This window comes from Mirounga angustirostris, unplaced genomic scaffold (genome assembly GCF_029215605.1).
Source record: "Mirounga angustirostris isolate CCGP_5_RB_7025 unplaced genomic scaffold, mMirAng1.0.hap1 SCAF_6, whole genome shotgun sequence".
NCBI lineage: Eukaryota > Metazoa > Chordata > Mammalia > Carnivora > Phocidae > Mirounga > Mirounga angustirostris.
This window is the reverse complement of record NW_026991714.1, coordinates 95,866,309-95,890,459: the sequence shown is the minus strand read 5'-3', so window position 1 is coordinate 95,890,459 and position 24,151 is coordinate 95,866,309. Positions and strand designations below refer to the sequence as shown.

The following is a 24,151-nucleotide window of genomic DNA, read 5'->3' as shown; positions in this document are numbered from 1 at the left end:
GACATATCTCTAAGTAGGACCAAACTTTTTATCTGAAAACATTTTTAGACCTGGACAAATTTGTACTGTAGCTTGAAATCACAGAATACATACCACAAAGCACAGCAGAGACACTAAAATAAAATAAACTAAGATTCCTATAAAATGATAATATCGACTCTATTTAGATGGTCATAATTTGGATTGTTTGCAAAATACATCTTACATTTAGGGTAAGGGCTAATTTACTAAACATAATCTCTTTATATTTATTTAGATCTTAAAAAAATGTGGCAGAACTTACTAATTTATGTTTGGACATAGACAATATTGAGAAACTTACTGTAACATTAGTGGACCAACAAGCACAGTTATTTTAAAGCCACACCAGAGTTGTAAGAATAAGCACAAATCACCAGCATAGGAAGCGTGGCTGTCTTCCCTTTTACTGTGGTAAGAGAACAGATTTCCAATTAATCAGAGCCCTTTCCTTTAGATCAAAATGCTCTTTAAGAGTTATGTAAAACCTTGTCCCCTATTATGGAAAGGGGGGTTAGAAAGCTTGAATACACATATTTACATATGACCTTAGGAGGTTTGAGGTCTTAGAAACTATTTTTGTTCTTTGTTGATACTTTGATCAAGAACGCTTCATCCAGATCATAGAGGAATGTTACCAGATGTTAGGGAAAGTAGCTCCTTCTATGGTAAACATTTCAAGTTGCATTTGCCTAGAAGAATGTTCTGTTAATGAAAGTGATTCATCATGGTACAAGAATCTTTGGACCGGGGTTTTATAAGTCTGATTGGTTTACTGTACTGAGCCTTTAGAGTATATTAACATTCTTGTCTTGCACAGGTGCATTTGTGAAATTCAGAAAACTTTGTTCAATAAGTTGAACACAGAGATCCCAAAGTGATGCATTGTCCAGCTCAAATTTACCTTTGTTTTCACAAAGAAGGTTTTATTGAATACTTCCCTTGAAAGATTTATCATCAAAGTGGACCTCAATAAGATTATAAAAATTTTTTGCAGACAGGAAATTGTGCAGTTACTCTCTATGAGTAGGCTTGAGCCACTGCTTGGACCTCAAACAAAATTTCCTACCATTTGTTAGGCTTGTCTGAACACCTTGCTTGTGTGACCAGTGATTTGGCTAATAGCAGAGCGATACATCTTAGCAGACATAGCTCTTAGATTTCAAAGATCCTTATAGAATGCCTGACAAGTTTTTGTCATGAAATGACAGAATTCTTTTAGCAATTGTCCTAATCTGTCTGCAAAACTAGTGTTCACGTTCTCCTAGGGGGATAATTTGTCCTATGGTTTTTCTGAGTCACCCAGAGGAGAAGTTTTACTATAGCCATTTAGAATTTTAAAATAAAAGGCTTTGTCAGAGGCCAGCATAAGAGATCACAATGGCATAGACAGGGCTTTGCTGATTCAATGAAGAAAGAAGACAAGCCAGTATCCACATTTTAAGGCATGGATTGAACTTAAACATCCTCTCTAGGCTACTGATTTCTATATACCACTTGTATGGAAAAATCAAAAGGAAATGAAATAAAATGCAGTCTATACATGATAAGATTACAAAGTCAAAAGGAGGAGACATGCATGTGAAAGAACAAGAGGGTAGGAAAGCCAAAGCCACTGGTGAAATCCTGAATGATAGCGGGTCTCTAGAATGTTCTTCCATGAAAGACTTTATGGTAGCACAGGGCCCTTGGAGTAAACCAGATATTTTCATGTTTGAGAGAGAAAACTACCAAGGATCCTCAATACTATTCATGTTAGTTCATCATTTAGAAAAATTTTCTTCTCCCTGTGGTGAGATTGGGAACTACTTTCAGAATCTAACCAGCTCGCAGAGGTTTTGAATAAAAATTGCTAATTATTAAAGGACAGATTTCAGCCTCTAATCTGTCCATAGAGGAACACTAATAATGAAGTGCATTATTCTATTCGAAGTCTAGTGTTTTTTCTTTAAAGTTGTGTACAGTTTCAGAAGCTCTAAGTGTCCTCTGAAATACGTGGCGGTGCTTCATGAAATCCTGTTTAATGTTTGCAGAGCATTTGTCATTCCTGCCACATGTACAGATTTTACATTTCTGGCTTCAGTAAGTAAAACGACTTAAAGATGTGTAGTTGCCAAGTACTACTGCCTTTCAATTTACATACTTTTTGGTGTTACCTTTTCAAGGATTTCAGGCTTGGCATATAATGGAGCTAATTAAATTACCGCTGCCCCAGGCACATAACCTCAGCTTACTACTTTCCTTCGTTCATTTATTCTCTATGTGAGATGAGACTCCTTGAGCTGCAAAGGTAGAGTACTCAGGCCATGCAGCTGCTGATGGATTTTAGCAACCACAGAGCCAGTGTTTGAGTCTCAGCCCTGACAGCGCACATCACAGAGAAGTGACAGTGGAGGCACATCTCCCTGTGTGAGTTGGCTGGGGATGACAATCTGCCAAACTAAAATAATGGAAGAAGCATTAGTTGTATAAAAATGAACCAACTCAGTTTAGCTCTAAGGTGTTTTGCAAAACTCGAGCAATATCACTCCATTTATCCCTGAGATTATTTTTGTGAACAATCCAGAAGACAACAATTAAAAACAAAAGCATGTGGGAAAACGTTTGTTTTAGTACTTTCATTAGTGCATCTTTATAATTAGACGATTTTGTCAGTCTTCATAAGACACAAAGGAAATGTATTTAATAGCAATCAGCTATTTGGCAATCCCTGTACTAGGTCCTTGACACATATTATTTAACTTTAATAAGTATTTTTTTCTATCAAATATTTTAAGAAACTAGGATGAAAATGATTAAATGATTTGCCCAAGTTCTAAGGCAGACCTGGAATTTAAACCCAACCTTATTTGACTGAAAAGACTTGGCTTTATCTACTTTAATACACTGCATGATAGGTTTAAAAGTTCTGTGTTTAAAAAAAAGAGACACTTTTAGGTGGACTTCTTTGGGAAATGTTCATGAAAGTGAATGGTATACATGCATATGTACACCTGTATGTGCTGTATGTGTGTATCATATTTATCTGAAACTATAAATTCCCTAAAAGGAAGAATTTTCAGTTGCTGTTCTTATAAAGTAACTTACACATACAATTGCTTTTATTGTGGACAGTCATCTTTTATAGAAAATGCTCAGAATTATCCCTGGAAATGGGGGAGATTCATTACAAAGAAAGCGGCGACCATCTGGACCTGGACCTTATAATAGTATATAGAAGTTATAGAATCCATTTCACTGAAAACCAAGAGACGGAAATTAATCTTTTAAAAATATCATCTCAGAAGATAGAATATGAATATATTTATGCATCAAATAAATAGATAAATGATAAATTTAGGTGGATGGATTAATGTAGATAATTTACATAGATACATAAAATGGGGATTAACTCATTTCTGGGGTGAAAACAGAGTGGCACATTTCAGTTTCTGTAACATTAAATCTCTTTAAATTTCTGATTGCATTCTTGAACAATAGCTCTTTTTTTCCTCCTACAGTTGGACAGCGTCACCTCCCTGATCCAAGCAGCCAAAAATTTAATGAATGCTGTGGTGCAAACAGTGAAAATGTCTTACATTGCCTCAACCAAGATCATCCGAATTCAGAGTCCTTCTGGGCCCCGGCACCCAGTTGTGATGTGGAGAATGAAGGCTCCTGCAAAAAAGCCCTTGATTAAAAGAGAGAAGCCAGAGGAAACTTGTGCAGCTGTCAGACGAGGCTCAGCAAAGAAAAAAATCCACCCAGTGCAAGTCATGAGTGAATTTAGAGGAAGGCATGTCTACTGAACCCACTATTCTACTCTAGTGCTTATATTACAAAGTCCTGGTGAAACACAGTGCTTTAATTTTACACTTAATTAATTCTGTAAGTTCACTAACTTTTAGAATTTAACACACAAATAACATAAAACATTGGAGGCAGTATGTATTTGGGATCATGTCATTGTCATCTTTTTCTGGCCAGCACCTAATAAGTATGCAATACATGCTTGTTGAATGAATGAACCTTTTAGATGTCACCCAGCCTTTCCTATCACAGACAATAGCTTATATTCATTACCAAATGAACATTGGAGACTCGAGTGAGTCCTGTTCATCTGTAAAAGCTCAAATACACTCACCTCATCATTTTGAACTAAAACATTGACATGAGCTCTTGACTTCGTTTTCAATGAAAGCAAAAGACTTCATATTTTCCCATTAATCTCTATATTTTCTTTACCTGACCTAACCTGACAGACATGTATGATACTCTTATCTAGAGATTGAATTTTTTTTTTCACTATCTAGATATCTGTATCTATTGTCAATTGATTAGGCTAACATCAAACTAACCAAGCTCAACAGTCAAGTTCAGCCTTGATTATTAATGAAACATTTTTTTAACATTATAAAGATTACAGTGAGTTTTGATGCCACAAATGTACCTTTTAAGTTTCCATAGTATTCAGCAGTTCTGCACATTGAGGGTTAGGTTTAAACAGATCCATCAGAATACATATATGGAGGAAAAGTGATGACCCATTGGGGAAATGGAACACATAACTATATTCCTGAGTGAGTTATTATGACAGAAGTAGAAAGAGTTCTGCATGACTCTAAAAATCCATTTGTATTAGCTTGCAATTGTAATTAAAAAGAAAAGGCCAGTTTGAAAAACCTTTTGGTGTTGCGTAAAATATAACTGCATGAAATGTATCATTGAACTAAGAAGTAGAGTTAATGGCAATTAAGCTGGAGTGATTTTAATAATATTATTTAAAATAAAAATCACTGAGGTCATTTTATAACCAGTCACTGCACTCATCCTTAGTTAAGTTCATGAAGGATTTTTTAATAGTCTTAGGGTCTGGTGCATTGCCCCTCTCCTGCTCTCTCCCGATCTCGCTCTCCCTGCCCCACCTTTCCTTCTTTGGAGGAGTTAAGTTTCATTTTTTCTCAGACATAGAGCTCCCATTCACAAGATTACAAACATTCATTCCCTAGTCTACTTTATCAAAATTATATTATAATTGTAACTTCACTTCATACGACATTGCCGTAAATGAGTTGTCTCAACAACTATGTCATCTTAGTCTGATAAGTAAAATTCAGACATGCAACATCAGTTGATACCAGGAGGACCAGTTTGGGTAAAAGAATGTGTGAAACATAAGAATGCATAAAGTTGAGAGTATGATATGTATGGTACTTTGAGCAAATGGTATGGGGAAAGGATTTATTTAATAGATCATTATCAATTATGTGGAAAGTGCTAACTTTTTATTGTAATGAATTATTTTATTCTTCCAAAATGCTGAGTTGCCTTGGCTCAGCATATCAACTTCCTAGAGGGTGAAAGTCATAGGTCCTCTCTGCCTTGCACTCAGCTCTGGCCCACAATAATTATTCAGGACAGAGTCCACTCCCCAAAAGAGAAAACAGTGCAGAAAGGAATTAGGGAATCCAGATATTTCTATTTTCCAGAACTATCTAGGTAATAAAAAGCAAAAAAGGGAGTTCCTTTTTTTGAAAAGCTACTATCATTTTCTTCCAAGAGTATATTACAAGAGTGACATCTATGACCATACTTTGCTCAGATAGAAGTGTGAATTTATAATTTAGTTGAGAAAATAGATTTTAAAACTATCACTAAACTACTAGCTGTGTATCTTCGTTCCTAAAGCCACAAGCTCAAGAATTGTTAAGTGTCATTTAGCAAAACTAATGTCTGTTTGATCCTATGTTAGCTTTCCACAGGTTGGAGTTTAGAATGCAGGACTGATGCCAAAAGAACAGAAATACCTTGAAATTATACAATTACCAAATAACCTCTATATCTTAAAAAAATGACCCTTTACCCAAAATGAGCTATGAACAAGGCCTCTTCTTCAAAGTAGGTAGATTTCCAGTGTAGCTCAAAGCAAATAACTGTAAGTAAACAAAACTTAATTAAAAGTACAACTTGATACAACTTGGAGAATGTCCCAGGAGTAAAGTCCACTGTAGTAATCAAAGATGTAATAAGAACAAGATGCATAGAGCTGAGAATGATATCTGTCCACCTGAGTGAATTCCCGCAGTGGGCAGCATTTTGAGACTTAGTTTGATTCAAATCCACTAATAAGGGCTTATACACGAGAAAAACTAGCAGCAAATATATTAACAAATGTTTGTGCTATAAAGCATAGTTAAATGAACCTTATCAGGAAGTATGAATGTACTATATATATTTACATTTAAGTCCTTCTTCTGTGGGGGAATGGCAGAAATTTCTAAATGAAGTGACAGTTTGGTGGCCCATTCATGCACCTTTTAAAACCATATCACAGAGTTTGGTGCTTCTTCTGATGATATATTTGCTTTCACCTGCTAATCAAGATTTGCTTTTTTTTTTTAGTGAAATCAATTTATGTTAATTTATGTAAGAAAAAAGTCCTTGAGAGGGAGGAGAAGGTTTATACCACCTACAAGGATAGTTCCACTCTTAGTCACCAGCATCACAGTCAAACAACAGACTGGAATCAGAATGATAACTTAAAAAAAATATCCATGAAATCATAATCCAGTAAAGATTGTTTTATTTAGAAAAACTGGAAGGTTTTTATCAAACAAGAAGAATGAGAAATATGAATATCTCCCTTTTCTTTATCACAAGTGGAAATCATTGGATTAAAATATTTGTTCCTAATGGAGTTTCTGGGTACAACTCAATGAATGAGTCAGGAAAAGAATTCAAACCCTAAATTTCTAAGGTAATTTGTTAATGATCCCCTTTCTGTTTGTCTTAGGACATAAGTGAAAATAATGAATATTAGAAAATATAATATCCTTAATTATGCCCTCTGGCCTTTGCAAATCTCTTAATTTATCAATATCCATATAACATGTCCCCCATCAAATGCCTTCTGTGTAAGAATTAAGGACTCCATAGTTACACAGAAAGGCTCACTTTTTCAGTCTGGCATTTTGGCACACTTACCAGCTTCAAAGGAGGTCAGTTCTCAAGTCATACTATAGCAAGCTAAAATTATGAACATGGAGATAAATGCCCAGTTTGAGCCTCAGACCCAATAATTAGTGCTCCTCACACTCAATAATGAGTGGCAGAAAAAACTAATGCCTGACACCAGAGAATATTTTCAGTGGCTTTCTACCCCTTCACTTTCAAGGTGGTCTTTTCATCACCCATCCCTGGGCTAAGGATCCTCCTATTAACTGCTGACAGTTCTCTCCCAGATAGATGCAGTCAGGGCTGCTCATCCCAATTATTCCCAGTTAATGTACTTTCCTCTTGGTCCATGCACCAAAAATATCCGTCTCCCATCTCTTATCTCTGTAGGCTACCCCCACAAAGAAATTGAATAATATATTCTATAGCATTTAAATCATAATTTTAATTCCCAGCAGCATTATTTCTTGCCCACCCACCCTTTTTTTCTATTCCAGAAAACATTCTTACCCTTTTTGGTATCAAGTGCACGCTTCGTGATAGGGATTGAGGTTCCCATGGATACAGATTTCTGTAGAGTGGCAGAATGAGTGGAATAAGATCTGAGACTTTTCCTGGTGATATTTACCATTCTCCAGTGAATTCATTGCAGAATTGCTATCCTGTTGCAGTACTGTCATAAGTAATTCTCTAGGTCAGCAAAGTAGGCACCAGAATATCAGGTTGAATGAAATCTGTACTTTGTTTTGTCAGCCTGTCTTTTACCAAGACAGCCTGCTTATTGCATATTTAGGAATCAAATAGCCATTTTTTTTCTGTTTGGATAGTCACAAATATTTCTGTTTGACTTGATCAGAAAGTTTAGGGTCATCCAGTTAAAAGATTATAACTTGCATATTATTTCAAAAATTCAAGTAAACTAGGAAAATTTCTGCAACCTGAGAAATTTCTATTTCATTTTCATTTGTATATCACATATCAGGAAACAGCACTTACTCACATGACAACCTTATAGCATTTTTTTTGTCATAACTCTCTTTCCATATTGTTATGATATCTTTAGTATTAGTATTTTGCATGTTACTACCAAAGAAAAAAGCCAGGCTTACTGACAGAAGCATCTACATATATAGTTTTCATTTTGGCCCCTTGGGTCTATTAGGAAAGAAAGTATGGACATTATTAAAACCAGGTGTATGTAACTTAAGATGTCTTAATCAAGGCTGTAACACTAACCTAGATATCTACAAGAGAGAAAAGAAGAGAATTAAAGTTTTAAATACTTTTTTTTTTTGCCATTTTAACCAATTCACATGAATGAGAGATTTTTTTTTTTAAAGCAAAAGAAACAATAGTCTACTACAGTCATCATTTTACATGTGAATCTTTCTCCCTACCAACATAGATAGGATCTATTCATGAACACTTCAAAAGAAGATAATTAATACTATTTGAGAGAACCATTTCCAAATGGAACCCAACCTTACCAGAATCCTGTCTATGGCAATAGCTGGTTTGTAGGGCTGGCCTCTCTGTAGATCCTAGGATGAGATGTTTCATGGCTGCAGGCTGGCTTATTGCATCTAAAACTCCTCATTGGTTTTATGGGAACAAATCACAAGGACTGCTGTTCAAAATGAGTTTGACAAGTTGGAGAGGAAAAGCAACATACGCAGAAGAGTTCTAAAGGGACATGAGTAAGAAAGTGACGGAGGTAGGGGAGGGAATAAGAAAAGTAATTGCAGAAGCAGATAACTTATAGTCAAAGGGAGGAAGAGTTTTTGGTTCTATGAAGATTAGGCAGCATCTTCCTGAGGAATATTTTAAGGATAGAATAGAGTGCTTGTCTTTGCTGGTTTGGGTGAAGTCATGTCAGAGGCAGGAGGATGAACTACATAACTTTTGGGGATGATTTAATGATATTGTTTTCAAGATGAGAAATGGAAATTCTAGACTGCTGATGGGTGAAATTCCTCCCAATGTCAGAGCTCCTTAGGATAATCACACAATGTATTTAACAAATATTTGTTGAGCAACTATGACCTTCCAGGCACTGTTCTAGGTTCTTAGAATACACCAGGCAACAAAACAAACAGTGGTCTTTACCCCATGTGCCAACTCTGTGTTAAATGCTATTACCTTATTTAATTCTCTTAATAATCCTATGGGATAAACATTGTTACCTACATTCATTCCATAGACAAGGAAACTGAGGCTAAAAGAGGGTAAGAATCTTGCTCAAAAATTCATTGGCTTTAAAATTTCTTTTTTTGCAGTCGAGTCTAAACTTTAGCCATTATGCCAACCAGACTTCCTGAAAAAAGGAATTGGATTTTTCAGTTTAAAATGAAATACACATTTCAAGTGTTGGCTGCTTCTTATGTAAGAACAAAGAGATGGAAACTTTAAAAAAAATTATTATCAATCTATAATGATACCATTTAAAGCAGATAAAAGGCAGAAACATAAGTAATTAGGTGCATATTCTTACCTCTAATAATCTGAATTAGAGTATCAGAGATATGAGGAATGAATATTTCATATGTGATCTGAAATAGGATGAAAACCCTTGACAAATGACTTTTACTGTTATAGAGGAGACATCTTCAATGCAAATGCCTGTTTTAACCCATCTTCAGCATTGACTGTTGAAAAACATTTGTTGGCACCATTTCTTTCCTATTTCACTGCTATTGTGTGCCTGTGTGTTTAAAGTTATGGATCCCAGGGGATCATTGGCCAAGGATTATTGAAATAAGATAAAGGTTCTTTGTATTCCAAACTGACCCAAACTATAGAAAATGTATGTTTCCTTCTTTATGGAGGTCACAAATGTATATGGTATGTATGTGCCCGGTCTGCAGGTAAATTTAGTCCTTTAACTCTATGTGGTCCTTCTTCCTACAGCCAACTGAAGACTTGACTCTTCTTCTTGCCCATGTTGCTGTTGGGAGTTAAGTGACTTTATGATTTTTATTAAAGTGGAGCCATATGTATTTCTTCAAACTGAGCATGTGTTTATTTGGGGTCTTCACTGTTGGGTTCCTGGCAGTTCCTTGTTCCCAACTGTAAGAAAAAGAAACTCTTGGGAAGGAATCTCTCTTTGAAAAAGGCTCAGATTTCTAACAATCATCTCTAACATTCTCTCCAATGGAGGATATTTACAAGAGCCACTTAAATGGTAGTAGCAGAGCAGTCCCCATGTTTTCCTTTCAATTGAGATATTTTCTAGTCCTGAAGTTTTCTTTCCTTTGCATTTTCAAGAAGAACGATTATTTTTAGTTCTGGTTATTTGATCTTGAAAGGATGTAGCATCTCTTTAAACAAATAAATAAAATCTCTTACTTTACCTTATGTACTTTTACAAGCAGCAAACATAGCAATTATTGAAAGCCCCCTTTCAATAATTGCATCAATAATTCAAAGACTACAGCTAACTCTTTTTTTTAATAGTTGAGTGAAATTTATTGTTTTACATCAAAGAAATAAAACATTGAAATAAAGCTGGAGTATCATTTGACCCCTACCCAAGTTCCATTCCAATTTCTCTTCCCCAGAACCAAACACTATTTTTAATTTGGTATTTTTCCTTCTTAGTTTTACCTGTATTTTTTGGAAACAGCAGTTAATAATACAGACTACAGATAACTCTTTTTTCAATTCAGACAGCCATGTATTACACAGTGCCAAGCCAACCCTCATCAGTCCCATCAGTCAGTGTGTGATTTTGTGAATTATCTGAACCTCTCTGCAGTATTCACCAGGAGTCTAGCCTAGACAAACAGGTTCTCTTAACTTAGGCTTCTAACATCAAATTTGGAGTGTTTACTAATAGAGCAAAAGGGCAAGTCTGAGATGTTAGTCCACGCTCTCAGTTAAACAGAACTTTCCTTCTCCTGAGGTTTTAAACATAAAATTGATTTTAAAAATACTGTTAGAGATGGTGTTCCATTGCTTGCCAAATCTTAGGCTTATCTGTGTTTTTCTGTGTTGGTATACAATGTGTCCATGGGGATATAAATATGAGAATTTTACCAACTGTCTTGCAGGGTTAAGCTGTGCTTCTTACTAGTTCTGAAATTTTTCCTTGTGTGGTACAATGCCTCCAAAGAAAATGTCATTGGGTATAAATGAGAGCATAATGATTTTTTCTCCATAGCTGTGACTAACAAGTCCCTGAAAACAGAAGTAGACATATGTTATGCCCAATTTAGTACCTAATAGTTGGGACTTAAAATTTTCTTGGGGAAGTTGGTGATTAAATATGAATTAAAATTTCACGAAAGATCTCCAGGTACCCCTGCCTTCCATTTTGATTATGTTTTAGTTTGAACATGACTTGGACAAAAATAAATAAATAAATAAAATCTCTTACTTTACCTTATATACTTTTATAAGCAGCAACTTCAGCAATTTAAAATTAGTGACATCTCTGAAGGTAATATGCACATTATAATTCAAGATGAAGGGCAGATGTAGACTAAGATAATCTGAAGTGAAATAAAAGTAAGCAAAAATAATAGTCATGCTTATTGCAGCAACATCTTGAGAGCTTAAGTTTACTGGCGTTTGAGATGTTTCAAACCATCTTGCTTATACATCTTATTCAGAAGGCAGACGGGGGTTGAATGAACCACTATAGTAATGGCCAATTTGAAGCAGTTTTATGCTTTAGATATAGATAAGCTTTGGCAAAAGCACATGTGGATCTTTCAGATCCATATTTATCCTAAAAGTCAATTTCACCAATCAATACAAATGAATTATTTATCCAAGAATAGAAAAAGCTCTGTAATATCCTTATGACATTGACATAGAAGCCCAAATACTCCTTTTTGAGATTCTGCATACCTTTTGTCTTCAATGAATCAATGAAATTTTTCTTTCATTTTCTTCTCAATTGAATAATTTCACATACATAACATTGGGTTTGTTTCGAAGTTATGTAGCATTATTTGAAATGGTATTTTACTTTCAACTCATGTCACTCTGTAGTTTATTAATAATATACTCAATGGATAATTAAGCCATGTTTGTTAAAGCAATAAAAATTTGTTATGCATTTGGCATTCATCTTTGTTGGTATGTGTCTTAGATGGGGCAAAAAAGGATTAATGAATTGCTGAGTCATCTAACCATGTGCTTCTTGGTATCACCTCCGTTCCCACTCTCTTTCATTTATACATGTTACAGTTTCGGGGGGGGGTACTTTTACAAAGTACTGCATATGCACAAGTAACATGCATCGTATCTGATAGAATTAAGTTCTTGGTTTAAATGGGCTTCTTTTGCTGAACACAGACATTAGGTTTTTGACCTTAATAGTCATGTCTATGTAGATGAAGAATTGTTCTCTAGCTTAGAATTTTATGAAAATGACCAATAATTTTTCTGAGACTGCCTGAACACATCCTCCCTAGTCAGCAGAGAATACCATTGGCTCTACCAATGTCTCTGCATCTGAATATTGGTAGTTTCTGCACATCCATCTCGGCTTCCTCATCTCTATGCTGGTGCTAATCCATTTTCAGTTTGAATCCTACAGGGAGAGTCTCTGGATACTCTTCCAGGACTTGCACACTGTTGTTGCCTGCTCAGAGACATCATTTCCTTCCCTCAGGGCCCTACTACTTCGGAATGCTTATTGCTAAGTCTCAGTCTATTTCTGTGCTTTCTCAAAATGCAGTCTGCTATCACTTAGTTCCCCTCATTCAGTTATGCTGGACGCTGGCTGCATTTAAAGAAAATGCCAGCATGAGGTTGCCTTTCTAGGTCAGTCCCTCCTGGGCCCCGGGAGCCCATATTTGCTATGACAGCAGCATTCTCTCCACTTCGATCTGTTCGTCATGCTCGCTCTGGGGTTGGCAGTGGAACTAAAAGCACTCTTGGCAAGAAGAGTCTGTACCTGCCCAGAGGCTGAGCTGATGTCCTGACGTTTCCTGGGCAACATCATTAAACATTTCATCCAGGAGCAGTAACTCAGAGATTTAACTTCCAGTCATCCTGTGGCTTGTGAAGGAAAAGCTACTGTTGTCCTTCATTGTCAAGGAACGCTGTCATCCTAGCTTGTCTGAATCCCTTGTTTTGGGAGAGGAGGAGAGGTTCCTAGAGGTATAGGCTCAGGAAAAGGCATTCTCATGGAGGCAATGGCGAGTGTCAAACCCAAGGGAGATGGCAAGCGGAGGAGTCTGGGTAAAGTAGATCACACCCGGATTTATACCAAATTGCCCTTTGTCCCTGTGGATCCCATTAGAGTCTGAAGGCCTGATCTGCTACTCTCAGCTCCAGAGAAGTGGACAGAACCCCTTCTCTCCTGCTATCTTTCCTGTCTGCTCATAATTCCCTCTATTTGTTGGTGACGGATGTTGGGTGTACAGGTGAAGTCTATAGGTCATCCTTATAACAACAGAAAAGACAAATCCCAAGGGACAAAAGTGGGCTGTCCTCCTGAATGCAGACCTAAAATCCTCATTTGTTGGTGTGCCCTCTGCAGGCACGGATTCGAAGCAGGTGTGGGCAGAGAATGAGAAAAGGATCCTTGTTGTCGTTTTATTCGGCTTCAGAGGAAGCCTCAGTGATAGTACTGCGGATCCACAGCTGGGTTCTGGAACATCTCCATCCTTCCATTAAATACTCATAGCATCCCCCATCCACTGAGCTAATAATCCATTGTGACCCTAGTCGCTCTGAGGCTTATTGCTCTGAGTACTAAATTTCAAAACCCTAATGCTGTATCAGAAAAATGTTTGAGTTCCTTAGGTCTATTATTCTCTAAAATCTTTGGAGCAATGAACATACCATGCTCAGTTTTGTATCTCTGACCCTGGCACAGTGATTGACATAGGAATAGCTCAACTGATATTTTTAGAAGAAATGAGCAAATTCATGAATGGGTTTATTTCAAATGAATGAATGCAGAAATCTACACATCTGTGATTCAGATCCTCTCTGAACTATCTAATCTGAAATTCTGAGAGTTTGTTAATTCTCAATATCTGTTTACAGAGACAGTAATGAGTGTCAGGGACAGGATTTGAAAACTCCTGATTCTCCTGGCCACTCTTCCAAAACCATCACCGCTGCCTTAGATAAAGGAAAGTGACTGATGAGAAAAAGCCAAGGGATAGTTTTCACTCATTTGTTTATTAAACAGCCAAAAATATTTCTTGAGGAACTGTTATATGCAAAAGTTTTATCAGTGATAGAAAAAAGCATGAATGTTTTGGAATCAAGATTTGGGATCATCAGGCTAATTAAAGTAAATAGCAGAGGAAAGGAAACAAAATTGTAGCTCTTGGCAATCCCACATTAAGCACAGGAAAGCATGTAAGTTTCAGGATTCAAGTGGTGGCGGTGGGGTGGACTTTGTAGAGGTCCTAATAGAAGAGCAGGGTTTATCAGGTTGGAGAAAGATAATGTTCCAGGGAGACAGGCATGAACCAAGTCACAAAGGTAGGAATGAGCATGTCATGTGTGGGGATCAACTAGCTAAAATGAAGTGAACTGAATGGCCACAGTAGGATGGAGCTCAGAAAGATGAGAGTGGGTTCAATCACAGAGGATCTCAATGTCAGGCTAAGGTGCTAAAGGAAATCAGTTGCGATAGTCCGTATGATATAAACAAATTCCTGGGTGAAATTATAGATGTAGGAATTTTAAAACTATTTTTGAAATAAACTACAAAGCACCAAACACAAGTCATCACAAGTATTAGGTGCTTCCTAAAGTATGGGTACATTTGCATCCTACTATTTCATATATGTGTTTAATAAAGTATAAAATATTTTACTATATAGGCAATTTAATTTTCCTGTCAGTGATGGTCAAGTGTGTGGCACCATGTTTATCCTATGGCTTCACATGCCCTCTGAGATTTCTGGGGATGGCTGTATCTGACTTGAGAAATGCAGAAAGAGCCCCAATACATGACTCTCGTTGGGTGGCAAGATGACAACATGGTCAGGAGCCTGGGCTCTGGGATCACTCTGCCTGGCGTGCATCCTGCCTCTGTCACTTTCAGCACCAGCCTTCTTGAACTAGTTGCTTAAACACTCATTATCTCAAAATTCTCATTTATAAAACAGAGGTGACATTTCAGAGTTCTATTAACAAAATAAGGATGTGTTTGTAATTAGATTTAATGAAATAAGATACAACCTACCACACAGGATTATTATGAATATTGAATGAATTAATGTACATAAAATACTTTGAATGACATTTGGCACACGGTAAACGCAACATAAAATCTAACCATGATTATTAGATACACAGTTTACAAGCTTCAAGATTAAAACACACAAAACAGACTTCCGAAAGTTCCTTCATAGGAGAACAGGGAGAAAGAAATGCCTGGGGCAGGAGAGCATGAGGAAACCAGAGAATGGCAGAGAGTAGTCAACTCATTAATTCAGACAGGTATTGCACACCCACGGGTTAGATCTTCTTGTAGGTACTAGGGATACGGCAGTCAGTAAAAACAATCCTTCTTAAAGACTTTAGCGACTTGCAGAGGAGATAGAAGTTAATTAGGTAAGTGTCCAAAAATATAAATTTGTATATTTGATAATTGCCACAAAGGAAAGGCACACGGGTGCCATGAGCCCAAAATTAAGGGCTTTGGCCTAATTGGGGAAATCTGAAAAAGCTGGTCTGAGGAAGTGAGACATAAACTGAAATCACAGGAATGATCAGGAGTTCCCCAGGTGCAGTGGGTTGGAAAGAGTGTCATAAGCAGAGTTAATAGCATGTGCAGAGCTCCTGTAGGACAGGGAATCCAGCACATAGTATTCTGAAAGCACGTTGGTGGAGAACATGAGAGTAGAACCGGGAGGAGAGAAAGTCAGAGAAGTAGCCAGGTACCAGTTGGCCATGGTGGAGAAGATGATCCAGGGATCACACAATTCCTGCCCTCATAGTTCCTTCAAGGGCAAGCAGGGCAAGAGGCAGTTCCCTCAAGTCTCCTCAAAGCATCTTAGCCACTGCTCAGAGCCCTTCCACCACCCCAGGCCTTTCCTCCATCATGCCAGCCTGACATAATCTTCTCCTGAGAGGAAACAAAGTCCTTAAGTTGCATATTTATGAATGAATAAAGTACATGGGCTTTCTGCTACTCATTTTGTGGAATATGGCAAAAATCATTCAAACCGAGCAGGAGGCACAATTCCTTGGCTACAAGTTGTGTGAGATGGGTCCTCACAGCCTCTGCTTTGGACTCCTACCTCTGCTCAAGCTTTTGTCCTGTCTATAGCAGCTCCTCTGCTCATCCCTGAACAAGGGCTCTCTAGCTCTGGCATGTGGGCTAGAAACATGATTTACAGTTCTGTTGTGAAAAAAAGAAATGTATAAGGATTAATTGCAATTTTGCACACAAAATATTTAGCGCAGTGCCTGGTCCACAGTAACCATGCAATGAAAAACAGCATGATTGAAAAATATATATTATAATATATATGGAATGTGTGTGTGTGTGCATGCGTGCATCTGCCATACACCTATTTCATCCTCTTCAACTTTGTTAAGATCCCTTCTTGCTTGAGTAAAGTAGAGTTGTATGTCCCTCAACAGGGCTTCCAAAGTTATTGTGATCAACATCCCTTTGCATATAATCTACTACTATGTAATCAAAACACCTCTAAAATGGAGTCCAAGTTGTAGATAACCTTTGACAAGAACCTGAAAAGCAAAATTATTTTGTTATCAGTGGATAGTTGATATCTCACTCCTCTCTTTCCTCCACTGTTAAGATGTCTTATTTTTATGTTCACTTAAAAGAAATGTGGTAACAGGTAGCATTGTTATCATTCTCATCATCACATCTGCATCATCATTATCATCGTCGTCATTGTCCCTACACCAACCATTAATGAATAGTTCTCCCACACCAGGCATTGTGGTACATGTTTTATATACCTTATCCTATTCCTCACAAAAATCCCATAAAGCAACTCAACTTAGCCCACCAGATGGTGAGAAAATTGAGGCTAAGAGGGATAACAAACTTACCACATATGATTATGACTAGTGATGTCATAGTAATAAGATTCCGATGTATATATTTTAACTCTCTAATGCTGAAATAAGTCTACATAAATTAGTATATATATTTTTCCAAAGGATGTGTTTCTTAAGAGCAAAACCTCTCCCTTGGATATTAAATTACTGCAGGTGGCAGTGACATTTTCTCACTACCCATTTTCCAATGTTTACTGCTTATGTCGTCCATACTTTCTGGGATTGGTTGGGAAGTCCCAATTCCACCACTACTTCAGAACACCTGCAGTAAAGGCAGAACATTTTAAGTATTCACTGAATGTTAATTGAACAAATAAGTAAATGGATTAAATTAAGTTCTAGCTGCACTGATATAGCTGCAGTATCTGTATATAAACGACACCTTTAAATAATTGGTTCAATTGAGAATGAAATAGCCAATTCTACAGACATGCTTTTTTTCATTATATCAAGACATAGGAGAAAAAGCAACTAATGTATCATTCGATATTTTAATATCAGAGCCCATAACTCTTCTCAGATGTGTGGATAAGAAGTGTAGGAAGGAGAAGCCATGGAAGCACCTCTATTTACTAGAACATGCTTAAGTTGTGAATTACAAGATGATAGAAAAGAATTCCAATAGGTCTCACTAACCAGGAGTATGGTGATCACTGAGATCTCAGTGAGAGCCCATGTCCCCTGAACACTTTGATTTCACATTCCATTTTTCCTTTCCTGACTCTGTTCTTTTCTGGGAAGAATGGGCCCATTAGAGACTTAGTAAAAACACTGACTGAAAAATGAAGAACATTCTAACCTCCCTTTTATCTTTCAAAATAGATGATAAAGTTTTATTCTATTGAATGAAAATTCTAAGTAGCCATATTCTTGATCGTAAATACCAAAGTGGTATTCCTTCTTCACTAGATTCTTGAGAGAGTAATATGAAAGAATACCCATGGCGGTGCTTTGGGAAAAGTAAAGTGTAGTCTTCACTTATAATAAATCTGATGAGAGAGTCTTGAAAGTCTGCATAAGAGAGCTTCATAATCTAGACTCTCTTTTTAGCCACAGAACTCTTTTTCAAATAATATCTTGTGCAATCTCTATGTGAATGATAGATGAAATGTAAAGCTGCTTGAACCCAAGCCAGAAGCCCTTCACCTTGGGAATTCCATCCTCTCTGTTGTCATGGAGGCAAAAAGAGGCACAGAAGATAAGAAACCCCAGATATGGGTCACGGTCTGCAACCTGGAAACTATCTGCCTTCACTTATATTTTACTTTGCCTGCATTTTAAAACAATGTAAATCGAAATGCATTTAGGAAGGTCAAACAACGCTTAGCCCTAGCTACCCACTACTTTCTATTGGTTTGCCAAAGGATGAGGTTAATATTTATCATTATATTTGAATCTGGGCCACTTTGTAGACCTTTTGTGACTCCTAATGCTTTTTAACTTAAATTACCTATAAAGGGCCTGCTTGCTATTTTTCCTTCCAGAAAGGATTCAAAGGAAAGAAGAAAGTGAAGCTAGATGGAAAAGCAGATTTACTTGGAAGAAATGGTGGTAAAAGTCTAGGGATTATACCCTCAAAGACTTGCTCCCTAAGATTGTTCATGAAATAGTGTGTCTTCAGCACCTTGGTTGGGAGAAAACCAGATATAGTCGAAGGATACAATGTGATCCATCCAGATTCTATCACTTATCAATAGTAACTCTTACCTCTAATTTTTATGTTCTTTTTGTTTCCCTTTTTTTAAAGATTTTTAAATTTATTTATTTATTTATTTATTTATTTATTTATTTATTTATTTATGTTAAGATTTTATTTATTTGACAGAGAGATACAGCGAGAGAGGGAACACAAGCAGTGGGAGTGGGAGAAGGAGAAGCAGGCTTCCCGCGGAGCAGGGAGCCCGATGCGAGGCTTGATCCCAGGACCCTGGGACCATGACCTGAGCTGAAGGCAGACGCCCAACAACTGAGCCACCCAGGCGCCCCTAAATTTATTTAAGAGAGAGAGCTAGAGAAAGTACAGAGAGAGAGTGAGAAGAATAGAAGCAGACTCCCTGTTAAGCGCAGAGCCTGATGTAGGATTCAATCTCACTACCCATGAGATCATGACCTGAGCTGAAATTAAGAGTCAGACGCTTAACTGACTGAGCCACCTAGGTGCCCCTATTCTTTTTGTTTCTTTACCAAGCATTGTTTCCTGAGGAATGTGAGACATTAAATGCTAGAACAACATGAAAATCTTTGTACTGACTTCTCTCATAGCCTTTAACCCAAGGCTTGTGGAGAATAGGTGGCTGGGTAATGTTTGTTGAGCACTTGCCATATGGTAGATAGCATGACAGAGCCTCCACAGATTATTTTATTTGATCTTCATACTAATATTGTTATTCTGATTTACTGGAGTTCCTAGACTACACCTTGACTATGACCACAGAGCTAGTACAGACCAATACAAGAATTTGAATTCCCTTCTCTTGGCTCCACAAGTCATGCTTTTCTGGCCACCCAAGTGTGGGTATCTTCCTAGCCACCAGCACAAACATTCCCAAACCTAATTTCAATACTTGCCTTGCCATCTCTCAACATCACTCATTTTTCCAATTGATTTTTTTTTTTTTCATAGAAGTCCTTTCTTTTCTTTCTGTTTATATGGGTATTTTCACTCAGTTTGACTAATCAACATCTAAACCTCTTTCAGTATTTGGGGATTCCACACTTTTGGAGTCTGATGGGACATGGGAAAGACCATCTCACTCTAAAGTGAGAGATGCCAGATACTCCCTTATCTAGACTCTCCTGCACCTGGGCACAAACAGCATGCTTGGCTCCAGCACTCAGATCCATGCATGCTGGTCTTTGTCTCAGAAGCAAAATGCAGCAAAACCCCAGGGCCAGGTGGTTGCTGTCTAGTAGAGGTAGTGAAGGCAGAAGGCTTTTCCACATCAAACCAGGTTTGAGCTGTGGTTTGGGCCTTATCTCCTGTCTGCCTCAAGGAACCTGGTTTTTTAGAACTATGCATTGATTTGAGCTGCCTCAAATATTTACAATAATATTATTTTAGGCTGGAGTCATCCTGAATCAGCTTCTGTTTCTTAAAACTTTAACTTGGGCAGATACATAATTTATAACCATGGAAGTTACACAGTGGAAGTTATCTACCACAAAACTCCAAATATACATCCCATGCGCAAAAGCACATATATGTGCACGCACACAGAACTCACTAGAAGGCACATGGTTGCTAAAGGAGCACCTTAACTTCACTGCCCAGGCCCACTTGACATTGGATGCATACATCAGAGTGCTAGTTTAAAATTATGTCAATCCAATACACAAAAGATTATTGTGGTTCTACTGTCTTTCTATATGAAATATCCTGCTAACCTCTAAGTCCTTCCCAGTCCCATTTCCTTCACTGTCTTGAGCACCAAACTTTCATAACCTAGGGGTCACATGTCTTGAAGAACTGCCTACTCATGGCCTCCTTCTTGTGCCTTCTTTTCCTCTGCCTTTGCACATGACCTATTGATTCCTCTTAAAAATCCCACCCAAGCTCACCTCCTCTAACACTCCCTCTGATTCACTTTTCCTAAACCCCAACTTCTTTTTTATTTTGTTTATTTTAGTGCTCAAATATATGTTGCTGTCTACATTAAAAATTCTGGCTTTGAAAAATATACTGATACAGGCTTATCAGTAGAATATGATATATATGAGATATCATATTTGATATATATAAGATATATAACTTATATGATTTAAATACATACGAATTAATTAATTTTTTTTCTGTGCACATACTATATATCCCCATCTTTTTGAACTTGAAAGTGGCCATTTGACTTTGGTAATGCAGTGTGAGCTGCAGTGATGTGTGTCATTTTCAGGCAGAAATTTTAAGAACTAATCTGTGTTATACCATGTTCCTTGTAACACAAGCTAAGCCATGTTCCAGATAAGGGCTGCTCCATCTCCATCAGCTTGGATATTGAAGAGAAGGCAATTTGTAGTTCAGTCATAATCTCCCTCTATCTCTCCATATATATAGAACAAAAAAGGATTCTTTATTGTTTTAAGCCTCTGATATTTTAGTCTTGTTTATTACCTAATTAGTCAAACAGATTCAAGTGAAGAACAGCAAAGTGCTTCATTCCTCAAGAAAGACAAATGTGTGGTCAAAAAATTTAAAAAAATGTACTTTAAAATGACTTATTGACATGAAAATAAAGATGTTAAAATTGTGAGGGAAAAAGTCAAGTATGGAGAGGGAAGAAAAGTAATTTTACAGAGAAATGATGGAAAGGGAAAATATGCCATCTAGAAAATACTCATTAAGTAATATGACATCTCACTAGTTAATTAAATATAAAGGGTGAAACCTTCAATAGACTTTCACATTGTTTTAAAATGAAAAATGAGTTGTAAACAAATCTATTCATTTGAAAGGAACAGACAGTAGTTGTTTTCTTTATCGCTGTTCAAACAAACGGTTTCTCAAATATTATTTAGAGATGAATTATCTCTCTGGCACAGTCAGGTTTTGCCTTGACAAGTACAGAGTTTTTTTAAAAAAGTATTTCTCAGAAAGTTATTAGTGACTTTATTAGTGCTTTTGTTTTTGTTTTGTTTTCTTTTGGGGTAGAATGTTTGTTTGTTTATTTGAGAGGGGGAACTATGGAACTGACAAGAAATACAGCCATTCCTACAGCAGTGAAGTGGACAGTGAGAAGGGGTGAATTTCTTAACTCTCAGATCTGTAAAAAATTATGTGCTAACTTCTAACCCCTTCCACTGAAAGCAGAAAGTAGGAGAAAACGTATTAAGTGAAGGAGGGTGAAGGTCCAACATGAATTCCAAATGAAGAGAAATTAAAAAAAATTAAAAAAAGAAAATGACTCTACTGTTCAGAGATAACTTTTTTTTTTTTTTTTTTTTTTTTTTTTTTTTTTTAGAGAGGGAACACAAGCAGGGGGAGTGGGAGAGGGAGAAGCAGGCTTCCCACCAAGCAGGGAGCCCGATGTGGGACTTGATCCCAGGACCCTGGGACCATGACCTGAGCCAAAGGCAGACGCTTAACGACTGAGCCACCCAGGTGCCCCCAGAGATAACTTTTGATAACATGTTAGTCTATATCCTCAATATTTTGTTTCTTTCCTTCCTTATATTACATTCCTCAAAGAAAAATGGCTATATATAACCTTTATAATCACAATTTTTTCCTTTAACAAAATATTATGAAATGTGTTTCATGTATGACAATTAGATTTATACAGTTTCAATGTATATAACTGCATAACCCATTATATATTTAACCTATCAGCTATAGATTGAGTTGGCCTGGATTTTGGAAAGGATTCCTAACTTAAAATTACAGAGTTATATGCATCTATCTTCTGTGTTTCAAAGTAGTTGTTTTGAGCTTATCTTGAGAACAGTGCATATCATGGCTCTTCATTCTAATCTGGTATTTGGAACACAAGGGAAAACTGAACAGTTGTATGGTTTCAATCCCTTATTCATTAATTCTTTCATGAAAGAAATATGTATCAAGTGCCTTCTGTTCATTGTATCTATTGTAGGTGTTAAGGGTAATAAGTACCATTATTGTTTTTCATTAAAAACAACAACTAAAAGTTCTCTGGCTATCAGGGAGAGACAGACAATAACAAATACTTCAAATGGTAATATCTGGAAGAGAAGACAAAAAAGAAAGGGAGAGAGCTATGCCCATATGGAAGAAGAGAATTCTAGGAAGATGAAAAAACAATTCAAAGGCCCTAAGTAGGAGCTGCTTGGAATGGAAACCAATAAGGTTGAGGGGAAGCAAATGAAAGAAGTAGAAGGAGATGGGGTCTAGGAGGTTAGACTGTATAGGGCCTTGTAGGGCTCTGGCTTTTTTCCTGATTAAGATAATTCACTGAAGGATTTTGACCTGAGGAATGACCCAATCTGGCTTATATTTTAAAGGATCTCTCTGACTACTGTACTGAGAATAGACTGAATGGAGACAAGAGCAGAAGCAGAAAGACAAGTTGGAGTATTATTTCAATAATCCACATTAAACATTATGGTATTTGGAAAAGGTGTGAAAAGAGGTGGGCTGACAGGACTTGATGATGGATCACATGTATATCATGAATGAAGCATACAAGGCAAGGATCAAAGTTTCTGGCCTAAGCATCTGGAAGGTAGAACTGTGAGTTACTATGATTCTCAAAATGGCAATAGGAGAAAAATTCAGAATGAAGATCAAGCGTTCAGATTAAAACTATCTGGGGTTGAAGTAAGGTTTGGGCTAGCAATATAATTTTGATATTCATCAGAATAGAGATGGAATTTAATATCATTGGGGAATGAGATTCCCAAAGAAGTGAATGTAAGTAGAGAACATCAAAGCTTCAGTCCCTCATCTTTGGAAGCTGTAGAGATTCATAGAAACCAGATAATAATAAAAATGATGGCCAGGGAGAAAAATGGAAAACAAGAAATTGTGGTATCCTGAAAGCTGATTGAAAGAGTGTTAAAAACAGGAAGAAATGATCAAATGTGTTAATTTTGCTGATAGATTAGAAAATATGAGTATTGAGATTAGACAGGGCTATGTAATAATGTTAAGACATGAATTAAAGAAACATGAATTGAGCACCTGCTGAAAATCAGGTACTCTGTTATTACTTTTATTACTCTGTTATTAAGACTCTGGCCTGGATAGTATCCTATTCCTGTTCTCAAAACTCTTCAAAATGAGCTGGAAGTTGATATCTGATCTGATCTTATCTCTCTTTCTGTCTCTATCTATCATCTACTTATCCATCTATCATCTATTATCTCTGTACAATGTCACAGAAACTAGTTCAAAGTGAAAAACAAAGCTGTCCTTCAACCTAGAAAAATATACATAATTTCAAATAGATTGATTCAAGAAAGCTATATTAAAATATCAAATTATGGCTTATGGTATGAATGTAATTGGCTGGTGGAAGTTGGGGGAATATGAATTCAGTCTTAAGGATCAGTGTAAGCAAAGGTGTGGGGGATTAAAGCACAGAGAATAGTCACAGAACAGGTGTAAAGGAACTACCCAAACCATTGCTCCTTCTTTGTTCTTGATTCACTCTTTTTTTTTTTTTTTTTGGTGCAAAAATGTGATTTTATTAAAGCACGGGGACAAGACCCGTGGGCAGAA

The 24,151-nt window shown here is 36.8% G+C and overlaps 1 protein-coding gene across 1 annotated transcript in view; it reads left to right on the top strand.

Annotated features, from left to right (window-relative positions):
* Positions 1–9,257, top strand: part of CTNNA3 (catenin alpha 3) — a 1,789,288-nt gene extending 1,780,031 nt beyond the window's left edge. Inside the window, exon 18 of the mRNA XM_064594691.1 lies at positions 3,519–9,257. Within this exon, the coding sequence (XP_064450761.1) occupies positions 3,519–3,806 (288 nt within the window). The 3' untranslated portion in view covers positions 3,807–9,257. The remainder of the gene's footprint in view (positions 1–3,518) is intronic.
* The last annotated feature ends 14,894 nt before the right edge of the window (positions 9,258–24,151 follow it).